This window comes from Salvia miltiorrhiza, chromosome 4, assembly GCF_028751815.1.
Source record: "Salvia miltiorrhiza cultivar Shanhuang (shh) chromosome 4, IMPLAD_Smil_shh, whole genome shotgun sequence".
Taxonomy (NCBI): domain Eukaryota; kingdom Viridiplantae; phylum Streptophyta; class Magnoliopsida; order Lamiales; family Lamiaceae; genus Salvia; species Salvia miltiorrhiza.
Genome location: NC_080390.1, coordinates 50,049,132 through 50,071,223, shown reverse-complemented (window position 1 = coordinate 50,071,223; position 22,092 = coordinate 50,049,132). Strand labels below are relative to the sequence as shown.

Below are 22,092 nucleotides of genomic sequence, written 5' to 3'. Positions count from 1 at the left end.
CCATTTGACACCATTGTTTCAATTTAAAAAGTAGTATTGTAATTATCAAACTCTTGATTAAATCTGATTTTGCTACAAATGAGATTTCAACCAAATTTACTACTAATATGGCGAGCTGAATAATAAGTTTGCGTAATTTCAAATACTAGTAATTGCAATGTGTCTTCACATACGTCGTTTTATTCCCTAATCGATTATGCCATGTCAATTATTCAGCTAGTGATGCCAGTATTAAATTTGATTAAAATCACAATAAATAGCATAATCGTATTAAATCAATAATTCAATAATTATCACGCTATGTTTAAAGTTTGTATGTAAAATCAGCATGTTATAAAAGTTTAACAATTATCATGTTAGTATCTTTTAAAGTTTGTATGCAAAATTAGAATTTGATAAAAGTTAAGTAATTATTACACTACCTTTTAAAATTTGTAGCAAACCAGAATTTGGCAAAAGTTTAGTATTTTAGAGTCAATTAAAAAAAAAACTTCTGATTTTTTTTTCTCAACGAAAATATAATTGCAGACGAAATAAAACAAATGCGAGGGAAAGAAAACAAAAATTTGCTCAAATGGAAGCTGAAGGAAAGAGTTGCGAGAGAGCAAGAAAGAAGACGCGAAGAGAGGTATATTGGACTATCCTTCAATTAAACTGAATTGTTTCCTGTAATCATTGTGTTTTTGAACTGGAAAAACGAGCGATTTCAATTTAATATCGGTTTCGCAATCCATATTCGAAGGCAGATACTGGAGAAGAAGAAAGCAACCGAGAACAGGATCAAAGCTGCTTCTTCGGTGAAAGATCATCTCACTAATTTCCCGCATTTTCGTCACTATCGAGGAAACGGTCTGTCCGCATCTCAATCTTTGTCTCTTACAAATTTTCTGATATTAAATATGGTTTAGGTAGGTGGAACCAATTGCTAATGTGACGGCATTGTAAAAAATAGATTCAATTTTCGTTCGCGGGGTACTTTTGTGTTTTTTCTTCTTCTGTATTATTTTTGTTGTTGTTGTTTTGGATTATTTAAGAGCACGATATATGCTAAGTAGTTGACTATGGTTGTCCTGTGACCTTTCATGGCTGCATGGTGGCTGTTCCAGTACTGAAATTGTAACAGAACTCTATGTTTTGGAAATTAGGATTTGGGGGATAGCTGAAAAAGAAAGCTATGGACTTTCTTGTCTGCACTAGAAATCCCAGAGAAATGCAGGGCTTTCCTATTTTTCTTGTCTGTTAATCTATGTATCCTGCAATTGATGTATCATGCTGTTTAAGGAGACATGCTATTGTAATTGTTACTCTTTCCGATTCTTGTATTGGACGCCTTTTGTTTTATATATTTAAAGTACTATCTGAATCATGTCATTTTCAGGATTGCATGCACATTTAGAGTCAGGACGTGGCGATAGGCTCCCAGTTCGTACAAAACAATACATTCAAAACCTTCTTAAGGTAGCCTTCATGGCATACAATAATCCTTCTATCGCATTTCTCAAAACATACTTAAGTTGATTTCTGTTTTTTCTTTGAGTCTTTGACAACTCTGGATGCATTTTCTTATTCAGTTAAATATGGAGGCACCTTTTGGATCAGAGTGGCCAGATGAAGAAAAGATCAAGAGACGGGATACGGTTGCACCAGAAGCTCGTTACATATTTGTGCACGAGGTATCGGATGAGGATGCTGATAAAGTGTCAGAATTAAGGGACATGGGGAAGGCATGCAACTGTAATGGCCCTATTGTTGGTTTTGTACATTACCGATTCACTCTGGAGGAAGAAGTGCCTGTACTTTATGTCTATGAATTACAGCTTGAGCATCGTGTTCAAGGAAAGGGACTAGGAAAATTCTTAATGCAACTAATTGAGCTTATTGCTTCTCAGGTATGGTCACATGTTCCTATTTTCATTTAGCTGTAATATATACTCTCATATAAATTTTTAGTGATGCTCGGTATGGGGGTTAATGAGGTGGGGAATGGGAACAATAAAAAGAGGGTTGCTTGGCGTGGCAGAATCATTCCCCCACTCTCACTTTCATTTCCAAAAGTGGAGAATGAGCCATTTTGTGTGTGTTGGGGGGCTGGGTAGGTATGACCCATTCCCATTCCCCATAAATTGCTAAACTTCCCTTAAAGTACCTATGCAGTATAGTGATTTTATGTTAGGAAAGTTCGTTTGTGCATATTAGTTCACAAATGCTAACCCCCTAGTGATGTCTATACTATTACTGAATATCTTACTGGTGTTCTTTGAATTCTCTCTCAATTGATTTCACTAACATGGCCTTTGAAATTTTAACGCCAATCATTTTCTGGTAGAAACAGATTTCTCCTAATACCTAATGGTGAGGTTCCTCTGTTCAGAGAAACTCATTGCTTATCTTGCTACTATTTCAGAATGGAATGGGTGCTGTGGTTCTAACTGTCCAAAGAGCAAATCCATTAGCAATGAACTTTTATATCCAGAAACTGAGGTGGGTCATTGTGTATACCACTGTTTGAAAGTATTTAAATGGTCAATTTATCATTTCTTTCTTATATATAGAATTGGAAAGAGAACAAAAGTTCTGAACCGCCAACTGTCAGCCAGGGCTATGTCTAGTTTGAAAAACATCACGGTCCTCTAGCTAATCTATTCCCAATTATAGATCACTTAAATTGGGTTTTACTCTGTGTATTATGAACATATGACTTGTATCCATGAGATTTATAATTTCTCTTTGGTTCTGCAATGCATTATAAGGAATAGTTGCAGCACATGATCTTTGACACTTGACTTCTGCCTGTCTGATGTCTGTAGTTATTAATGACAAGTAACTACTATATTGAAGACCTGATATTTCTGTTTCCCACTATAAACTCGATAGAAAGAATTTCTCCGACATCATTATTTAGTAATGGTTCACTCAGGCTGACACTTTTAAGTCACTTTCAAGATTCTTTGGGGGATGCTCCCAGCAATTTACTTATAGGAGAATGTAAAATGTAAAGTATGATTTGCTATTGCTTGCCTAAAATTGTTTATGTAGCTTTTGTGGTCAGCACATTTAAGTCATGATGTTATGGTCGAAAATGTTACTTAGCAAACTGCAAATTTTATTTTGGCAAAATTATAATGACTTTCATGTAACAAAACAATGTCTTGTCTCGTAGTATATTTTATTTCATTAGATATTGCTGAAGAATTTCATTATACAAGGGACTTCAATATTAAAACCATAAGACATTTCTTCTGTGAAATTAGTTTTTTGGCTTCCATTTCATGTGTAGCTTCATGAAGAGAAGAAAAAGAAATGTTATTCTCGCAAGTTATGTGTGATGTCCACCTACAATAATATCATGCTCGACAGAGCCCAGTTGCTTGGGCAGTTCCATGACTCTAATGTTTCTTTGTTTTTGTGTTTTTGGTGGGGGTGCTATTTGCATGGGTGCTAAACTATTCTTTATTGAATTTTAATCTCTTGCAGGTACACAATTGCTGCAATTTCACCCTCAAAAGTTAATCCGGTTAGAACACTTTATTGATACTGACAACTTTTATCCAACTTCTCGAACATGGTGAAAATTTGCTATTTTAAACCTTGGAATTCTCATATCCATATCGCTTTCATCTTTATTCTCTTCTTGCAGTTGGGTCCAGAGAGAAACTATGAGATACTTTGTAAGTCATTAGACCATGAAGCTCAGGCAGTCTTGGAGGTGTGTTTATAATTTTAATTCAAGGGTATTTAACATGTACTCATATATAATATTTTACAGCCAATGCAATTTGATGCCTTTTGTTGTTAAACCATGTAAAACAGTTCTGAACATGAATTCTATGATTGAGCGAACTGCTGTTTTGCTTAATGGAAAGTTGGAAACCCTTAGAAAACTTGTGAAATTTTGTTATAGAATGATTGACCACGAAGTCTGGCACTCTTGGAGGTTTAAGCTCTATAGTAGCGTGTCCATATTTATCTCCCAATTCTATCTAGTGTACTTACATAATATCTAGAGATGTCAAACCTCGACCCACTCAGCCCAATTTTTGGACAAGTTTGAGCATCTTTTAATTCGCCTGACTTGATCAGTTTGACACCTCTAACAATATTCAAGAAAGGTGAAAGAAATGATTAACTTATCAAAACAAAAATTAAAGGATAGCATTTTTGTCAAAAGAATAGATAAAATTCATTCCTGAAAATAAGGAATACGTAATACTAAGGGGGAGGAAGAGAGACTTGTCCCGTCCTCATGGGATTACTAATTCCTATAAGAATGATGATTTCCAACTGTAAAGTAATACCATGTCATAAGATAAGGAATGAACACATTCCATTCCCACCTCATTCCTGCATACCAGCCACTCCCTAAGCTTATTGATTTGAAAATATCTTGCTTGAGTTTATGTACAGATATTCCACTATATTTTTGTAACTCCTTTCCCCCCTCCACAGTTACAATTGATTTTTGTCATGCAAGCTATGACAAGGATGCCAATCTTAAACAATATACTCCCTCCGTCCCGGCTTTTGGTATCCAGTTGAGAACGGCACGGGTTTTAATAAAGTTATTGATGTGTTGTGAGTGGAATAAGGGTCCCACATTTTATGTGAGAGTTAAAATAATTAAAGTGGAATAAGGGCCCCACCTACTTTTACTAAAAATAGAAATGGATACCAAAATGTGGGACGGCCAAAAAAGGAAAGTTGGATACTAAAAGCTGGGACGGAGGGAGTATATATTAGTGACAGTAACATACTAAACAATCTTCATTTTCATGGCAACTTTATTTTAGTCAACTGATTCTTACTCTTTTATTTGTCTAGTATCTTCCATTTTATTTTAAATTCATTATTCATTTCTGTGAAAGTTCAACTTGAATTTAATAAATTTTAACAATTCAAAAGTTAGGTTGTAGACAATATTTCTCATTGTATATCAGCACTCTCTGTACCTTTGCCACCATAAATATACATATCTAGCGACGGGGGAGCGGTGGAGGTGGTACATTAAGATTTCCTTATATACTCTAAGCACTAGGCGGCTACAAAATATAGGAATTATTCATTCAGATTTACTTAAATATAAATTGGTTTCTGAATCAGCAGTTCTGCTTGACAAGTTGCTGCCTTGCATTCCTGGGAGTTTAGACACCTCAACATATGCAGTGAACCTTGCGTAAACAGGCCTATGATCAGATAATCTAGATTCAACTCTGTTGTACTGGATCTGCTTCAGTCCTTTGCCAAACCAAATTATTCTATCACACCTGCAAAACTTCTACTTCTATCACATCTGGCAACAGTTAGCTGGGTAGAAAATTTAAAGGGGGAAATGACTCACCATGCAGGAGCTCGCATTCTCTTCACTTTTATTTTGTGATCGGATCCATAATAGTCATCTGACTTCCGGTCATATTTATATGTAGGTGCAAACTCAATTAGTTCTTCATGCCATTCCTCAAAGACACGTCCTTTGTTCATCTCAGCTCTCAGCTTTATTTGAATTTTGCAGAATTGAATTATTAGGATAATTGACGCTTGCTATTCTAGGTGAATTTCAATTTTTCAATACAATCAAATGTTTTCCTTTTTTTTTTTTTTACCTGATCATTTTTTAACAATAAGCTCCATTCTTTATTCTTCACCAAGGATCTTGTTGTATCCTCAGGCAGGTGAATCCTGTAATTTAAGTCACCTAGCCAAATCACCCGGCTGTTGTAAAACAGGAGCAACTTTCTAGCATTAGAGGCTACATGTGTGGATCCAGTATTCATATTAAGTAATGTTTTGAAGTGATTGACCAAAACAAGTTAGAAAGGATCTTAAATAAAGCTCAAGTATATTGATCATATTTTTCCATGTATAGAAGGTTAGCACAACAAGTTATCAAGTGACTATTGCTTTCAAAGAAAAGAAAATCAGATCAAGATATTAAAGTTCACATTAAAAAGTTCAAACTTAAGTTCATCTGCCATAAAGAAATAGGCAGCATAATCACCATAAGATCAGAGCGATAGATTTTATGTACATACTCATGGTCTAGAATTTTTCTGGGCAAATGCTGGAGGGGTTCAGGTGGAAATAGGGTGCGCGCCAATATATGTGCTGCATCTGCATTTCGGTGTCTCTCATCACCTTCTTTACCACCTGAAGCCAAATGGCTACATACAAAACAAAAGCTTGTTTCATGCAAGCAAAATCTGATGGAGACTGAACCCTGTTATATAGTATAGATTCAGTTAGTTACTTTATCTGGTAAATCAATATACTTGAAAACTAATACGGAAGAAATATTGCATGCAATATACCATACTTTCCATCAGAAGTAGTTGAGTTAGTTTTTATTTTTTTTTTTCTTTTTTCTTAATCTGTGAGATTTTATGATTTTGTACTAACATTCATCAAGGCAAATTCAAACTAATTACCTTGTTTCCCAGGCGCCCCAAGATACCACATCCAACACATGAGACACCCAGATTGCTGATGTACTGGTGTAGGTCGGTTCTTGCCCACATGGTAATATAGATTCCTACCATTTGTTTATTTATTATGCATTTATAATCTGTGGCATTTGACTTGATAGAACTCTGTGTTCTTAGGGGATAAATTCTTTGTGACTCTCCAACTTCTGTCTTTTGTAATGTATCTTCCGTTAGTGTTCTCTTGTTGAGGGCCGCTTTGATTAAAGAGTTCCAGTGCTTTGAAATATCACTATTTTCTGCCGCCAAAATATTTCCAGCAGTGAGAGGTACAATTTCTTGAAACCTGACAGGGAATTATTAGTTAAAAAAAAGTAATTGTAGTTAAAATCATAGTTATGTTATTTTGCATGCTCATAAAAGTTCAAAGATTACCCTAACACATATATATCTGCCATGGTGTCTTGAGTACTGAGCCACTTGTCGAGGTTCAAGTTGTCTGGAGGTCGGATGCCTCCTACATTCCAAGAGCCTACAAACACTCTTTGGTAGGAGAAAAGAGAAAAAGAAGAAGAAATATTTGGTATCAGGTTTAACTGTGTCTAGAAGAGTTAAAAATAATTTAAAAGGATTCAGCAAAAGAATAAATGAGAAGAAGGTTAGAACTTAGAAACATAATGGTTATAATTTTTGTGCCTTGGAGCATAAAGAAATTGACCGTACTCGAAAGATCCTTGAGGAATACAATACTCTTGGGAGCTGAAGTAAGCTTGATTTGAGTTTTGTGCTGAAGTTTCTGGCATATTACCAAAGTGTGGAATGAAAGAATCATCGACCACTCTTTTCCTAAGGATATTACTTGCCTCCATGATAAGCTCTGCAACCATGATGTCAACGGGAAATCTCTGCTTTATTTAAATATAGAGAAGTACATTAATTCCTACTTCCGTGATGGAATGTCAGTGTTGTAGAGCCAGTATTGTTTATAGGTGGAAGTGAAACCACGAAAGTGCAGAAAATAGTACTGGTCATATACAGCTTATGAAAGATATATAAGGTAGGTGAGTGGGTGAATATGTAGGGCCTGACTGAATCCAACAACAATAGTGGGAAAGTAACGAAATGGAAAGGGATGGATTTGGCTTGTTCAAAGGGGCTTTTAACGGTGGGCTCTACTGAAAGGAAAGTAAATCTTGTTATAGCAAATTATTAGTGATAATGATGTATAAGAAATTGAGACAATCTCAACTTGGAAGTAGGACTAACTTGCATTCAAAGATCTCAACAGTCAACACCCTAGCTTAGAGACTTACTGCTCTTATTAAGATAATTATGAGCTTTTACTTTATAAGATACCCAGTTATCACAATTTTCTTATCTGCATTACCACTTGATGTTAGAGTCAACGCCGAAAAGTCTGAAGAAATGCAGCTTAAAATAAGTTTGAGATGAGAAATGCTAGACATTTCGAGAATTAGGCAGGCGATAATTGCTGCGCTAGCAAATCCTTACCACATAAAATCTTTGAATTCTTATTTGTTTTCAGTGGGGTTATTGGCGTTTCTTTTGTCTGCCTCAGTTTTTCAACTGCTACTTGCTTCTCTTGCTGTTATTATAGATAACTCAATCTGCTGTTTTTCACCTAGCCTGTTTATAGCTTAACTTCTATTTTATTTTTATTGTGAAATATTAATTGAATGATTCTGGGACTGTAAGAACCTTGAGTTCTTGTGATGATATATATATATATATATATATATATGCTTATTGTATTATGGTTTTGCCATGTTGAAATAATCAAACAAATCATGCTTCTCTTTTCTGGGTTCAATTTATGTTCAATCGAAAAAGAGATTATATATATATCCTCTCTTCAACTCTTCTCTTAGCACGTAGATGTGAATTATGGAGTAAAAAGTTTACTACGATCCAATTAAATGATATAATAGTGCATTCGTGGGGTAATTTTCTTAGCTTGAACAAGGCGGCGTGTATATTTTAGGCGTTACTATTTGCTACCAAAAGACGAAATTCTGAAAAATATAAAATAAGAAACTCTTTCTCAGGTTTTAATTGGTTTAAATGTGGTGAATTTGATTTATATTATTATTTTCATTTTGAGCTTGTTAGGTTTGTCTAATACTTGTAGTGTATATAAATGAGGTATAATTAGTGTAGCGTGAGACGTTGTAATGCAGTTATGATTTAGTAATATAATGAACGACCAATCAACAATGGACAAACAGGCAACTACTATTAAGCAAATCAGATGAGATTGCTCTGTTTGATTTCAATTTTCATGTCATTTATAAGAGCATCCACAATGGTTACACGATAGTCATTACACGATAGGGCTATCGTGTAAATGAGCTATCGTGTAACCATTGCGGGAGAGGTTTACATGATGGTTACACGTTCTATCGTGTAGCCCTTTAAACGGTGATTTTTTTTTTTTTTCAATTTTTCTTCTCTTTATAACTAATTCTATCATGTAACCCCACTGCAGCATCTTTACACCATGTGGTCCCCCATCATAAAGTAGGCTATCATGTAAGCTATCATGCTCTAATAGCACTATTGTCCTTTACGTATATAGTCCTCGCAATCTGATTGGCTGGCCGGTAATCACAAAGCGTACAAATATTAATATTATTACATTACAAATAATGGTAGTGGAATTAATTTAATTATTATTGGTCTTGGGGCGACGTTACAATTAGCATTAAAGAAAATCAAACCAATCAGCTTCACTACTAGTGAAACAGTTGATGTCGCGTCTACTAAAAAAGGTGATCAAATAGGATGGTTCATGGAGAGGGGACCATGTGAAAAAAACCTAATAAAATGGTTTATAGCGACATATGTTAAGTCAATATACATAAAGTAAATAAAAAGGTTTAAATCATGGAATAGGGTATTTATGTTGTTTTCAGTTGGGGGCGTATTACTATTACTTGCCAACTATTTCAATAAGCCAATTTTACAATGGGGTGCAGGCCATCAACTTTGGCATTTCCAAAACTGTCATTCTTTTCTTGATTTCTTTATACAATGGGTCAATTTATGTGTATTTCAACCAATTAAGTTTCTTGATTGAGCCAACCGCGAATATATTACTAAAACTTCCTAGTAAAACAAAGATAAGTTTTATACGTATATCCATGTTGCTTTTGTCATATTTGTCCATTCATAAGTCTAGTGTTCCACTTTAATATGTATACTCTTATGTTTTTAACTTTCTTTATACTCAATATTTACAAATCAAAATATTTATTGATTGTCTAGCAAATCACTTTTGATGGGTCACTTTACACATAATTTTCAATCATTTATTAAAATCCGTATCTCCAAAATCACACTATACTTTTGATGGAGAGATGAAGTATTAAAAGTGTTAATAAACATACATATTTCCTATATATGACTTCATGTGGGTCGTGCAAATAACATTTGTATTATATATATATATATATATATATATATATATATATAAAGGAAATGGTCGTTTATAAATTATTGATTTTTTATTTATTAAAATTTGGTTTTACATACCAATTTTAAAGTTTGACGTGATAATTCTTAAACTATTGTCTTAATCTAATTATGCTATTAATCATGATTTTGAGTGGCTAGCCAAATAATTAGTGCTGCATAATCGTTTTCGCATGACAATTGATTGACTTAAAAGATATTACTCCATCCATCCCACCTCCATAGTCTACTTCACTTTTTCACACATATTAAAAAAATGCAATAAATAGTGTTTTGAAAATTCAAATAGTACTTGGAAAATCCAAAATATATGTAATTATTCAATTTTGCCCTTATTTATTCTATGTTTGACTATATTTAAATAAGGTTACTTTGGTAAAAAAAAGAAATTTAATGTAAATTTAATTTAGAAAGTGAACTATATTGTGGGACATCTAAAAAAGGAATAAGAGACTATGAAGGTGGGACGGAGGGAGTATCATTTATGAAACAACGGCAATTATTTAGCTAGCCATATATATATATATATATATATATATATATATATATATATATATATATCAACAGTAAATTTGGTTGTAATACTAACTGAAAGCAAAATCAGATTAATTTAATAGTTCAATAATTACCATGTCAAACTTTAAAATTATTATATAAAATTTGAATTTAATGAAATTCAATAATTGGTAGACAATTAACTAAAAAGGAAATATTTCCCTCGTATATGTGTATGTAGAACTAATTGAACAAACATTAATATGCTATGCACATGTTGGACTAATCAAATAGATATACATGATTGAGCTAATAAAAAACACAAAATTTGTCTTCACAAGTTGTTTAGTGGTTAATATTCAAGATCAAAAGTCTTAAGTAATAGTATTAGTTAAGGGCTAATCGAAATCGGGTGAACTAGCCCATGGTCAATGGTCTGGGTCCTGAACTGTTGACCATGGGTAGAAACCGAAACCACCCTAAATACGATCCAGCTAAAGGCCTGGAAATTGAAACTGATTTCTCGGCGATTTCGTAGCAGGTATGGTGTAGGGGGGTAGGGGTAGGCCTAGGGTGCATACGGGGTGGCAGTTGCAGCAGAAAGCTTACGATTTTGATGGAAAACCAGTGGTTTTAATACTCATTTTTTTTCAAATTCAAATTTAATTTTTCCCCCTCGTTTTTATCTATAAATATCCCCTCCTTACCACCTTCAAATTCATCTCACCGGAACAAGTCCTTCCCGCCGGTCACAGTTCACCTTCACGGTGAACCGTGAATCGTCGGTTTAGGCTCGGAACCGATGATTTCCGGTCCGTGGACAACAAGAGTCTTAGGCTTGTGTCCACCGTTACTCGATCTTTAAATTATGTTTATTTGGCCATTAAAAAAACATAAAATCTCTTGTGGTTAATATTGGAGGTAAAAAGTTCAGGTTCAAGTCCCTTATCACATGATCTCTAAAATAATTTATTCAACAATGATTAAAATATAAAATGTTGTATATTAACCAATCTAATACTTTTCTTGATTTACAATTTTTGAACAAATTTCCAGATATAACAATACGTATGAAAAAACCAGAATTTCTTGTTTTGTTTTACTACCTTTTTCATCGAACGTTTACGTCGGAAAACAGGGGACGTGGAATGTTTTCCTCCTTGGGCTTGGGAATGGAAAACATGCTTGACGTCTAAGTTCTGCATAAATAGCTCTATATATATACCTATCCATTTATTTCACCATAAATCATACAAAAATACATTTAATAATCAGTCTCTATTTCATCATAACTAGCTACAATTAAATAAATTAATAGAAACGACAACATATATGTGTAGACCTAACAATATCTTTGAAAATCAAAATATTGTTCTCTGCCAACAAATACTTGACGGATCCAAAAGAAACTACAAAAACAAGTTCTCATGCGATATACTTTCTCAATTAGAGTCGAGATCGATCAAAAAATAAGAAATAGAAAGAGACCATGAGAGATAGTAATTTGTAAATTGGATCCTCCATTATGAAATAATGTTTCACTCTATTTTATTATTATTTGATAAGCATTAGCGTAATCACTACATAAATTCAACTTTTAGAAGAAAAGATGCAAGTGCAAGGCCTTCTGTTTGATAAGAAGAGTTAGGATGCAGACAGCATACATTTCCGTCATCGCTTACCTAATTATCAATGATTTTGGGTTAAAAAAAATAAAAATAAAAATGGCTTTGTGAATGGATATAGTATTGTCTTGTAATATACAGTATGAAATGTGAGGACCATTTAACAATCCGGATAATATTAATCTCAAGTCATCCTAACTATTTATAGTTATTATTATGATTTCGGTGATATATAATTGTGATAAGTTGGCATTGCATAATTTGTTGCGAAAATAAAGTAATAGTGTGTGATATAGTGATGGAACTCGAATTCATATTTAATTTGTTATTGTTTCCAGTATTAGAAGTGGAATAATTATATTATTTGGTTTCCAGTATTGTTCCCATATCTACCACGGTTGCGATATTATTATATTCCAACTTCGGCGGCACTTTCCTTTTTTACGAATTAAGATAAGGTTTTTTAGAATTTGGGCTGTGCCTACCACGGCTTTGTTATTTCTCCTGGAAATTAACATTTTCAATTTTGAGTGGAATTTTTTTGGGATGAGTATTAGAACTCCAAGTAATAATGGAGTAATCCAAAGATAATGCCAAAATAAATAAAATTCGAACATAGCAGAGCATTGAGGGCTGCGATTTCGGCTAACATTTATGATTTGAAACGGCGAGCCCAATGAAGCATCATCGATTACTCTACACCTTTCCTTTCTAATACAAGACAAGACAAGACAAGATAAATCCAGTTTTACATTTCCCAATTAGGAGCAAAGATTGCTCTTCTACATAAAATTAACAAGGCTTTGTATATGGAGAGCTGTTATTCATCAAGACAAGTGTTTCATCGCCTACTCGACTCCGAAATGTCTGTTTCCATCAATGCCCACTGCTCCATATCTACTATCACACTCTGCTGTTCAGCCATGATATTATGTGCTCCATGATCTCTTCCTTCTCTCGCTCGAAAAGTAGATCATGCAGGAGCCCTTCATAGAGCACAATGTTTTTGTCACTCGATGAAGCCTCCTTGTACAGCTTCTGGGATGCTCCAGGGTCGGTTACTGAATCATCACTGCCGTGAAGAACAAGAAACGGCACTGTCAGCCTGCTTAAGTTCTGCTGCAAGTATGCCGTTATCCTAAGAATTTCATAGCCCGTTCTTACTCTAATGGCTCCAGTGAATACTAGTGGATCTGAATACTTTGCCACTAGTGCATCTGGATCTCTTGAGACTGCAATGCCTCTCTTGTTTGCCGCACTGAATTGAAAACGAGGAAACAAGAAGGAAAACACCGGAGCCAGCACCTGAAACCAGAGAGGAACACTGCTTCATGCTAGAAGCTACATATAGAGTTTTCCAGAGATATATGTAAAGGAACGTGTTGTCACATTTGGTTTTGAAGAATAGGTCTATTAGGACTGACAATTTATTATTTTAGAATGCTCCGTAAGTGAATGCCAAAGATTTGAACTTACAGCAAAAATTGGATGGGATGGCTGAACTCCTATGGCAGGCGAAGTTAATATTATGCCTGCTACGCGCTGTTTCACTTTCGGATCAAGTGCTGCCTGTTCATCATGCATGTGAAGTAACATTCATCGATTAGCTGTAAGTTTAAGAGACTCGTAACTGTGACAGTGTAAAATGATTAATTAACATATTCAAATATTACCTTCAAAATTATAGCCCCACCAGTGGAATGTCCAAAGCAGAAGCACGGAAGTCCTGGATTTTCAGCTAAAACCTTGCTGAGAAACAATTTCTGTTGACCGTAGAAGATGGAGAAATCAGCAAAATCTTTGGAGTTCCGTACCCATATGCAAAACTTAGGTGATAATTGATATGGTATAGAAGTGACGATCATACCATATCATTAACTGCATCATCAAGAGAATGAACATAGGCGTGCAATCCATCGCTGCCACCATGTCCTGAAATAAGGTAAAGGATTGAGCTAAGAGGCATAGATCTATCTCCACATAGTACTTGTATCATAAAACAAAATCAATCCAGCAAAAAGTGCTGCAAGCTCTGTACATCCAAGTGCTTCATTCAGAATAGTCATTTAACTATTATTCAAAAAAAAAAAAAAAAAAGAACAGAATTAACCATCTAAAACACATTTACGCCAAGGAATCACAGCAAAAACCAAACAACACACAAGACCAAAGTCTGCTCAGAAGGCTGTGGACCGAGTTACCATGAAAGTGGTTTCTTGGTCATGGCAAATTTATTCATCAACAATTCAGTGTCCTATTTATTCCCGTAAATTGCAACTGCCTAACTTGACAAATTCACTTAACAGGGGCAATTGTTACATTGCTACATGCATTGGCTAGTATGGAAGAACTATGTATGATGTTTAAGCAGATGTTCATTTCAGTTTCCTTTTCTTGAAAAGTTTTCCTTGTCCAAATTTCAGAAGCACGACTGCTTCCACCAATTGTTACATTTAAGGTAGATGTAAAGACTCAAATAACATGCTTACTCATGAAGGAGGCTTTGCATGTTACTTTTAGGCACCAATTGCATCCACATTGAAAATTATTCATACCCTGCAACATCCAAATATATATGCATGGTTGAATTCTATTACATCTAGACTATAAAATAGTAAAACAAACAGGGCTTTCACTGCCGTGATCATCCAGTAGTTGAAGAAGGCAAAGAATACTTTTTGAAAAGGATTGAGAACATTGGTAAATCGAGGAAGATTAATCTCCATCTAGCATTGAAATGATTGTATCTTCTTGGAAAACATGCTGACTATTTATTTGTAAAACAGCAATGAATATTTTGTTAATGCCACACTTAAAACATTTTGTTTTCTCAACCTGTAATGCTCTCTCTCTCTCACACACACACAAACATACACGCATTTCCAAGATCATTGACAAAGGTCCATAAAATGTGCAGTAATTGACTAGGAAATACCCAATTCGGCCAGGTCCTCAGTGATTACGAAAGGTAGAGATAAGGTCTCCTTTGTTCCCCCCTATTCAACAAGGTTACTTTCTTCTATATGGAAGAAAGAGCTCAGATTGAACAGATTACAGTTATATATGTATAGTAGCATTGAAAACCAAAAAAGACATTTCCTACTAGAGGGCACTCACATATAAATCAATCCTGCATGATTACAAAAAATATTTAAAATAGACTTCACCTACACAGGCTGAACTATTTAAGTAAAAAGGGCACATGCATCCTTTATAACACCAAAAAGGGTGTTGTTACACCACATTTGAGATAGTTCTCAAAAGATTTCAATTTTATTAGCACAACTAGAGTCCAGATCAAATTAAAGGTAGTACAACATCTACCTTCACCCGTTATGTTCTTCGCCCGCTTTGTTGGATAGCCACAAAATAACGAGCATGAAGTAAAACACATGATATTGCAAAAAGTAAGAATTTTTCTCTATTTTTCCTTCTTATAATCCAAAAGAGAATAGTAAATTATTTATTAAAGTGCTACTCACACTGAAAGTATTTCTGCATCATACAAATTAATTCAGTAATTTCAACTCACCAATCCAGTCCATTCCGTAAACTTTGAAACCATTTGCATTTAGTTTCTTGGCGAACGCATCATATCTTCCACTGTTTGAAAAACACACACACATACCTTTAGTGCACGTAAGGATAAATAAAAATGAAAAATCAAAATGAAACAAAATTGAATCAGACCCATTACTATTCTCTAGTAAGGCGCAGACCTGTGTTCATTGAGACCATGCAAGAGAACGACCAGTCCCCTGCACACCAGAAAATAAACATGATAAACTCTAGTTGTTTGGGATACAAATTCAATAAAATTTATGTGACACATGGAACCCCTGCACACCAGAAAAGAAACATGATAAACTCTAGTTGTTTGGGATACAAATTCAATAAAATTTATGTTACACATGGAACCACGATAAAAGGCAGAAAGGTAATGCACCAACAAGGTGAACGTTGGATCATAAAGTTCTTGTTAGAAATGTGAATGGAGATGTGCACCGCAGCACCGGTACATGTAATTACCCTTGAATACATTAGTCATGATGTAAATTGGATTGCAGGCGATCCTTTCTAGTGAACTGCGATGCTTATCTGAATTATTTTCCTCAACACTTTAGATTCTTTAGTGAATAGAGGAAAATGATATGTTGATTGAATACTCTACTGGTCCAGACTTGCAATATGATGTAATGACAATGGGAATTCAGAGTTGTCTGCAACTAAGTTGCTATTCTTCCTAAGGCTGTCAAATCTACAAGACCTTCAAAATGTATGCATGCCAGGTACCATGATAAGAACAATGGAGTCCAACTTCCAGTTTGATATTGAGCATCAGTTTCTACTGGTCAACTAGGACCTAAGAAGGCAATGTATGTTGGAAATCCTTTGTTAATATCACCAATCTTGTTACATTTTATAAAAATGGTAGACCAAGATGGCTTGGTCATAACAAGACTTGGAGAGCAAACCAACCAGCAAACACCATCAAACTCCGTGGAAGTTAAATCTATGTTGACAGAGAGGAGCGTTATAATCAGCTTGCTGTTTTATTGTTTTCCTTGATTCGTGAAAAATAAGATACTTCCTTAACTAGTAACTTATCCAGAATCCTTTCTTATCAGTTGAGTTAGAGAAGAAAAGTCAACGTTTCTTTCATCTCTGGTCTGGATAGGCTCAAAATAAAAGCTATCACCAGAAACCAGAGATGCCAGTAATAATTGGTCTCAAATTGACTGCAGTGCCAGGATATCCCAGGAATTGCTCCAAGTGAATATCAACTGACAATAAAGAATTTGCAGAAACTTAAGTAGTAAAGCAGCAATATCCTATATTCCTCCATCTTTTCCCAAAGAAATAAAAATACTTTGATGAAGAAAACAAGAGACAGCCTCATAAAAGCTGTTCAAGATTATGCAAACTCTTGGGATTTGTCAGAGTATAGGTGACTAATACAAGAATTTCAGTTATGTAATAAAAATATGTTTTGGAGTAGAAAACAAGAGACACCTCATGAAAGCTGTTCAGATTATGCAAACTCTTGGGATCTTGTCTGTTAATAGGTGTCTAAAACATGAACATCAATTTATGCATGTTATATCAAATAACATTCGGGGAATATTCTTGTTGACTAGCATCGACATATTGTGTGGTCAAAACTCACTGTTACATCTTGTACAATCATCACACTCAGATTCTATAACACGATGAAACAAGAGTGAGCAGCAGAAGCATATACTGCTATGGTAGCTGTGCAAGAATGATGCCTGGAAGAGAAGATTACTTTATTTCCATTTTATAAAATTGTCTGGCCCATGAACCTTATTTTTTGAGGTGTTTATTTCAATCAATTCGTTGTTAATCGGTTCACCTACGCTCTATCTTAATGTGCAAATGCAATTTTTTATTCCTTAAAACAATCAATTTCCACTTTTAGAACAAAAATCAAGACATCAAGTTCATTAAAACTTTTAACCACCATTAGAGATTTTCCAGTTTGCCTTCGCCATGCTTCTTATAGTCACGTCAATGTCCCAGTAAGTTTAAATTGGTAAGATGCTGAAATATAAGGCGAAACTGAAACGGGACCCTTCGTTGGCGGATGTTTCTTCTAGCAGCTACAAATCCGACCACATTAAAGAAAATGACAAAACAAACAAGGAAAATATATTGAGAAGACAGACATTAAGGGAAAAATAAAAAGACATTTCTTTTCCTTCCACGAGTTAGCAAGAAAGGCATAATACACCATTAAATTAAATTGTACTAGGTTCCGTCGTACCAAACTGCATGTAATTTGTTTTAGTGACGTACAAAAAGGAAACATGGTTGTCTACCATACTCAAGCAAAACGAAAAATCAAATAATAATTTAAATTACAGAAGTTAACGAATTTAATTACCTGACTTGAACCACAACGGGCGTCCATGACTGAGTAAAAATAGTATCACCTCTCGACGTAATAAACAACGAATACGCCCTCGCCGTACCCTCATTATCTCCACCTCCGTTATCCTCCTCCACTCTCTTAATCGCCAGCGCCCTCCGCGCCGCCACATCTTTGTCAACAACCGCCGCCACGCTCTTCATCGGGACCATCGCCGCCGGCACAGTCACCACCTTACCCGTCGTAGCCAGGGCCTTTTCCTCCTTCCCGCCGCCTTTCTCCGGAGACTCGGGCGCGGCACCCACCGCTGCGCACCGCTTCCTCCCGCGGAACGGCAGGAGGAGGATCAGGAAAAACGCGCTGATCAGCCGCAATACGCTCCTCAACGCGCGTAGAGACAGCAGCGCATTGATTCTCCCGCTCGCGCCTGAGGTCAGCATTACGGTGGCTCCGTCGCTTGCTTTCGTCATCATTCCGGTTTTAACGGATATCAGCTTCGGCGGTTTGAGATAACACGTTTTCGTGATTAATGGAACTTTGTTGAATTTTAATCTCGGAATTAAGATTGCGCTAATATTTGATCGGAAAACACGCTCATTTGGAATTGAAATTCTAGGTTTCGGAAATGCCGAGCAAATCATATACCAGAAAATTGGGGAGATATTGCCGCAAAATTAGCAACCCACAAAAGCTGGTAAAGAATTTTCAGATATTCTAACGATTGCAGAAGGTAAAAACAAGGGGTAAGTAAACAAAAACACAGCTTTACAAAAATTCCTCCTGAAAAAAATGCAGAGGAAATTGAAGAGGTGAAAATAATAGATTCGGATATGAATGAAGGGGAAAAATCGAAATGGAAATTGATTTCTGTTTTTGGGGCCGAAAAAAATTAGGAGGCGGAATAAATAGGTGGGAGAGAAATGTGGGTCAGCCCACCGGGCGATGGCCTACGGGCTGCCACGTGTACGAATTACGCGGCGGTCTGTTTATTTTTTATTATTTTTATGGGGAAACAGTACGAAGGAAGGATCTTTGGAGGACACGTGGCGTGCGAATAGTGGATTTATGGCCTTGTGGGGGCGGGGGACGCTTTGAGGAGATGGAGCTACATATCGCCACGTGCTGATGGGCGAATGGCCATGATTGGAACTTGAATTAAGATAAGATGGTTGTAATTTGTAAAAGATGTTAATAAGTAGGGGCATTATTGTCCGATCAGTTGCAAACATTTTCTGTGGAAGGGTCTAGGTATGAGAGTCCTAGAGAAGGATGAAACATGTGGAGCTATGGAAAAAGAGACTAGTACTAATCGGCTAAAAAGGGAACAAAAGAAAAAAAATGATATATAGTCTTTTTTTGGGGGGGGTTTAATTATCTTTAAATTCATAACGTTTTTATGGAATTGATTTTTATTTTTAATTTAAAAAATTTATTTTTAAATACATAATTTTTTATTTTTATCTCGGCTGAGAGCCAGATGACGGCCCTACCGGAGTCAGAGACGGCATCTCGGAACTTCTGAGCCGCGGCGACGCTGGAAGAACTGAGCGGCAACGGCAATTTTGACTGAACTGGATCGATAGAAGCTAGGGCTCTGATTTTTGTCTCATTCGTGTAAGTAAGTAATCTGGAGTAAGAAATGATTAATTGAGAAAGGAAGAAAAGTGAGGGGGAGAAAAAATGGAGATATGGAGAAAGGCGGCTGCCGCTCGCCGGACATTCTAGAGGCGGCAGCAGAAATCTCAAACAGAGAGAGAGATGAGCGGGTTTCTGCTTTGGCTGTCAACGCCTCATCCTCTGGCCCTTAGCTATCTGGTAGTTGGTCGACAGGGCAAGGGGGTTGAGGAGTGAAAGGGCGGCGGCGATGGTGGCGGCAAGGGCGGCGACGGCGGGTGGGGAGAAGGGGAATTAGGGTTTGGGTGTGGGGGAGGTTGGGGAAGATGATGATGTGGGTTTTTTTTTCTTCTTTTTTTTCTCTGTTTTTTTTTCCACATGTCAATAATATGCTTAGGTGTCAATTTTCAACTGCCACCGCATCAATTCCGGCTGCCACCATGTAATTTTCGGCGCCGTTGTAAGAAAAAAAATCGATCACCGAACAAAACGAGACAAAAATGAAAGGTTATATATTTAAAAGCAGATTTTTTAAATTATGAGCAAAAACCAATTCCGTGAAAACGTTATGGATTTACAAGTAATTAACCCTTCTTTTTTTTGATAAATTATAGTATATGTAAATAAAAAAATTTAAAAAGCACATGACGAAGGATTCGAATCCAGGGCATCATGTCTTTGACATTAACCTCCTACCGTTTAGGCCAACACACGTCCACAATGCTAGTTGTTTTGTTCATAATAAGTGTGATTTTTTTTGTTAATTTCATTTATTCATAATAAATATTTTTTTTATTATTTTAGGACATATATTCTTATATTTTACCTTATTCACATAATATTTTAAAAAAATCCATCTCATAAATCATTTATTTATTACTACTTAACAAATTAATTGAATGGATATTTTTTAAAAAAATAAATGGAACACTTCCTCTACTCTATACACATTTCATAATATTTTTGATCATAGTGATTGATGCCTGGATAAGGAAGCGAAGATTTGGTTAAATATAAAATTACCAAATTTTAGAAGCCGTCCATATGAAAAGACAATACATGAGATAAAATTAAGTCATTATCCTCGTCGATCCTAGCATCTACTTTCAGTTATTAGTGAAAATTGATTGATGAATGACTATATAAAGTAATACTCACAATAGTATAATGGGATTAGAATTATATATGTAGCACATTTTTAATTGGTGCCGTCCAAGTTCTGATATCCCCAATCCCAACTCCACAAAAGAAAGAATAAAAATTCCCAAAACAATAGTCTAAAGATGATCCTCTCCCATGAAAAAAAGTGAAAGAAAAAAGAAACGAATAAATAAAGAAAACTAAGACGTTTGAAGTGCAAATGAAAAGAAGACGTGACAAATTCTGTGTTCACTAGTCCTGATCTAAGCAAAACTTTGGTGTGGTCGTGGACGGTCGACGGCAGTTATTAATTACTATTAGTACTAGTTAATTAAAGATTACTAACTATTAATTAATAATTAATTAGAGTTTAATTAATACTCCCTCCGTCCCAAACAAAATGTCCTGTTTTCCTTTTTAGGTTGTCCCAAACGAAATGTCATGTTTCCTTTTTGGGAAAAAAATAAGGGATAATAAAGTGTCTAATTAAGTGCTTTATTGTAGGGCCCACTAAATTTTTAACTTTACACAACACCACTTATACTCTAATTAACTTGCTGCTTAATAATTGTGCCCAAAAGAAACAGGACATTTCGTTTGGGACGGAGGGAGTACTATTTTTCATTTAAAATTTAGTTAAACTAATAGATATATATAGGGTGTGGTTCTAAAGAGAACTACATTGTTTGTGAGTTTGGGACGGAGGGAGTACTATTTTTCATTTAAAATTTAGTTAAACTAATAGATATATATAGGGTGTGGTTCTAAAGAGAACTACATTATTTGTGAGAACGTGAGAACTATCAAATCTAATGTATCCACTGTAAAAATTAATGCATTCGCTGTTAAAGTTAATGCACTAAAAAAAATAAAAAAAATATTGCTTCTTTCAGGATTCGAACCCAGAATCTGCATTCATCCAACAAGATGATGTATCCACAGTAGATCTTGATGATGGAATGACTGAAAATATTTTCTTTAGTGGTTCTTTTCTTGAACCTCTCCTTATATATATATATATATATATATATATATATATATATATAGGGTGCCGCTATTCAATGGACTTCCCTTAGTCTATAATATAAGACTAATTTATAATCATAGATTGTAGATGATCTACGGCTGGATTTTAATTAAAATCTTGTGTAGAGTGCATTTAATAAACTAAATTATGCAGGCCGAATTATGACGTAGGGGTAAAATCGGCCACTCGAATTTGACTCCCTAAATTCTCTATATGGTAGTTCCGATTCTGTAGCATCAATTAAAAGTAATATTAAGATTTGCAATGATTACTTGTAAATATGTTCAATGGAGTGACGAAATCATGGTAGTAAATGAATTACACCTAAAAGTTCACCGAATCATTTTGAGGATTTGAGATAAATTTGAATTTTTCTTAATCTTGTATGCTCAAAAT

General features: G+C 35.2%; 3 protein-coding genes across 7 annotated transcripts; 1 reads left to right on the top strand and 2 right to left on the bottom strand.

Annotated features, from left to right (window-relative positions):
* The first annotated feature begins 526 nt into the window (after nt 1-526).
* On the top strand, nt 527-6,702 carry LOC131020238 (uncharacterized). 3 transcript variants are annotated; one of them, XM_057948943.1, is made up of 8 exons: nt 527-628; nt 743-849; nt 1,379-1,458; nt 1,572-1,889; nt 2,405-2,481; nt 3,475-3,514; nt 3,638-3,668; nt 6,432-6,702. In XM_057948943.1, the coding sequence occupies exons 1-8, from the start codon at nt 543-545 to the stop codon at nt 6,476-6,478; spliced, it is 786 nt and encodes a 261-aa protein (XP_057804926.1). In that variant the 5' UTR covers nt 527-542; the 3' UTR covers nt 6,479-6,702. The 3 variants fall into 3 exon arrangements, with proteins under 3 accessions (XP_057804926.1, XP_057804924.1, XP_057804927.1); XM_057948941.1 differs by having other exon boundaries at nt 3,638-3,706; XM_057948944.1 differs by having other exon boundaries at nt 530-628; nt 747-849; nt 3,638-3,706.
* Nucleotides 4,851-7,430, bottom strand: LOC131020237 (type IV inositol polyphosphate 5-phosphatase 9-like). Of its 2 annotated transcripts, none has more exons than XM_057948939.1 (7): nt 7,137-7,430; nt 6,849-6,956; nt 6,420-6,759; nt 6,027-6,211; nt 5,598-5,706; nt 5,336-5,487; nt 4,851-5,261 (listed from the first exon to the last, which is right to left on the bottom strand). In XM_057948939.1, exons 1-7 carry the CDS (start codon nt 7,298-7,300, stop codon nt 5,057-5,059), a joined length of 1,263 nt encoding a protein of 420 aa, XP_057804922.1. In that variant the 5' UTR covers nt 7,301-7,430; the 3' UTR covers nt 4,851-5,056. The 2 variants fall into 2 exon arrangements, with proteins under 2 accessions (XP_057804922.1, XP_057804923.1); XM_057948940.1 differs by having other exon boundaries at nt 4,857-5,261; nt 5,598-5,673; nt 7,137-7,335.
* Nucleotides 7,431-12,651: 5,221 nt separating this feature from the next.
* Nucleotides 12,652-18,803, bottom strand: LOC131020235 (uncharacterized). 2 transcript variants are annotated; one of them, XM_057948938.1, is made up of 8 exons: nt 17,931-18,803; nt 15,745-15,783; nt 15,558-15,628; nt 13,893-13,957; nt 13,699-13,788; nt 13,502-13,594; nt 13,190-13,330; nt 12,652-13,097 (listed from the first exon to the last, which is right to left on the bottom strand). In XM_057948938.1, exons 1-8 carry the CDS (start codon nt 18,554-18,556, stop codon nt 13,095-13,097), a joined length of 1,128 nt encoding a protein of 375 aa, XP_057804921.1. In that variant the 5' UTR covers nt 18,557-18,803; the 3' UTR covers nt 12,652-13,094. The 2 variants fall into 2 exon arrangements, with proteins under 2 accessions (XP_057804921.1, XP_057804920.1); XM_057948937.1 differs by having other exon boundaries at nt 12,652-13,330; nt 17,931-18,802.
* Between the last annotated feature and the right edge of the window lie 3,289 nt (nt 18,804-22,092).

Excerpts from the sequence above, each read along its gene's own strand:
- LOC131020238 (XM_057948941.1), top strand. The coding sequence starts at position 543 with ATGCGAGGGAAAGAAAACAAAAATTTGCTCAAATGGAAGCTGAAGGAA. Across the intron at positions 850-1,378 it reads TCGTCACTATCGAGGAAACG|GATTGCATGCACATTTAGAG; the intron begins GTCTGTCCGCAT and ends TGTCATTTTCAG. Across the intron at positions 3,707-6,431 it reads AAGCTCAGGCAGTCTTGGAG|GCGCCCCAAGATACCACATC; the intron begins GTGTGTTTATAA and ends CTTGTTTCCCAG.
- LOC131020237 (XM_057948939.1), bottom strand. The coding sequence starts at position 7,300 with ATGGTTGCAGAGCTTATCATGGAGGCAAGTAATATCCTTAGGAAAAGA. Across the intron at positions 6,957-7,136 it reads ATTCCTCAAGGATCTTTCGA|AGTGTTTGTAGGCTCTTGGA; the intron begins GTACGGTCAATT and ends CTCCTACCAAAG. Across the intron at positions 6,760-6,848 it reads GCAGATATATATGTGTTAGG|GTTTCAAGAAATTGTACCTC; the intron begins GTAATCTTTGAA and ends ATTCCCTGTCAG.
- LOC131020235 (XM_057948937.1), bottom strand. The coding sequence starts at position 18,556 with ATGATTTGCTCGGCATTTCCGAAACCTAGAATTTCAATTCCAAATGAG. Across the intron at positions 13,595-13,698 it reads GTGGGGCTATAATTTTGAAG|GCAGCACTTGATCCGAAAGT; the intron begins GTAATATTTGAA and ends CATGATGAACAG. Across the intron at positions 13,331-13,501 it reads CATCCCATCCAATTTTTGCT|GTGCTGGCTCCGGTGTTTTC; the intron begins GTAAGTTCAAAT and ends CTCTGGTTTCAG.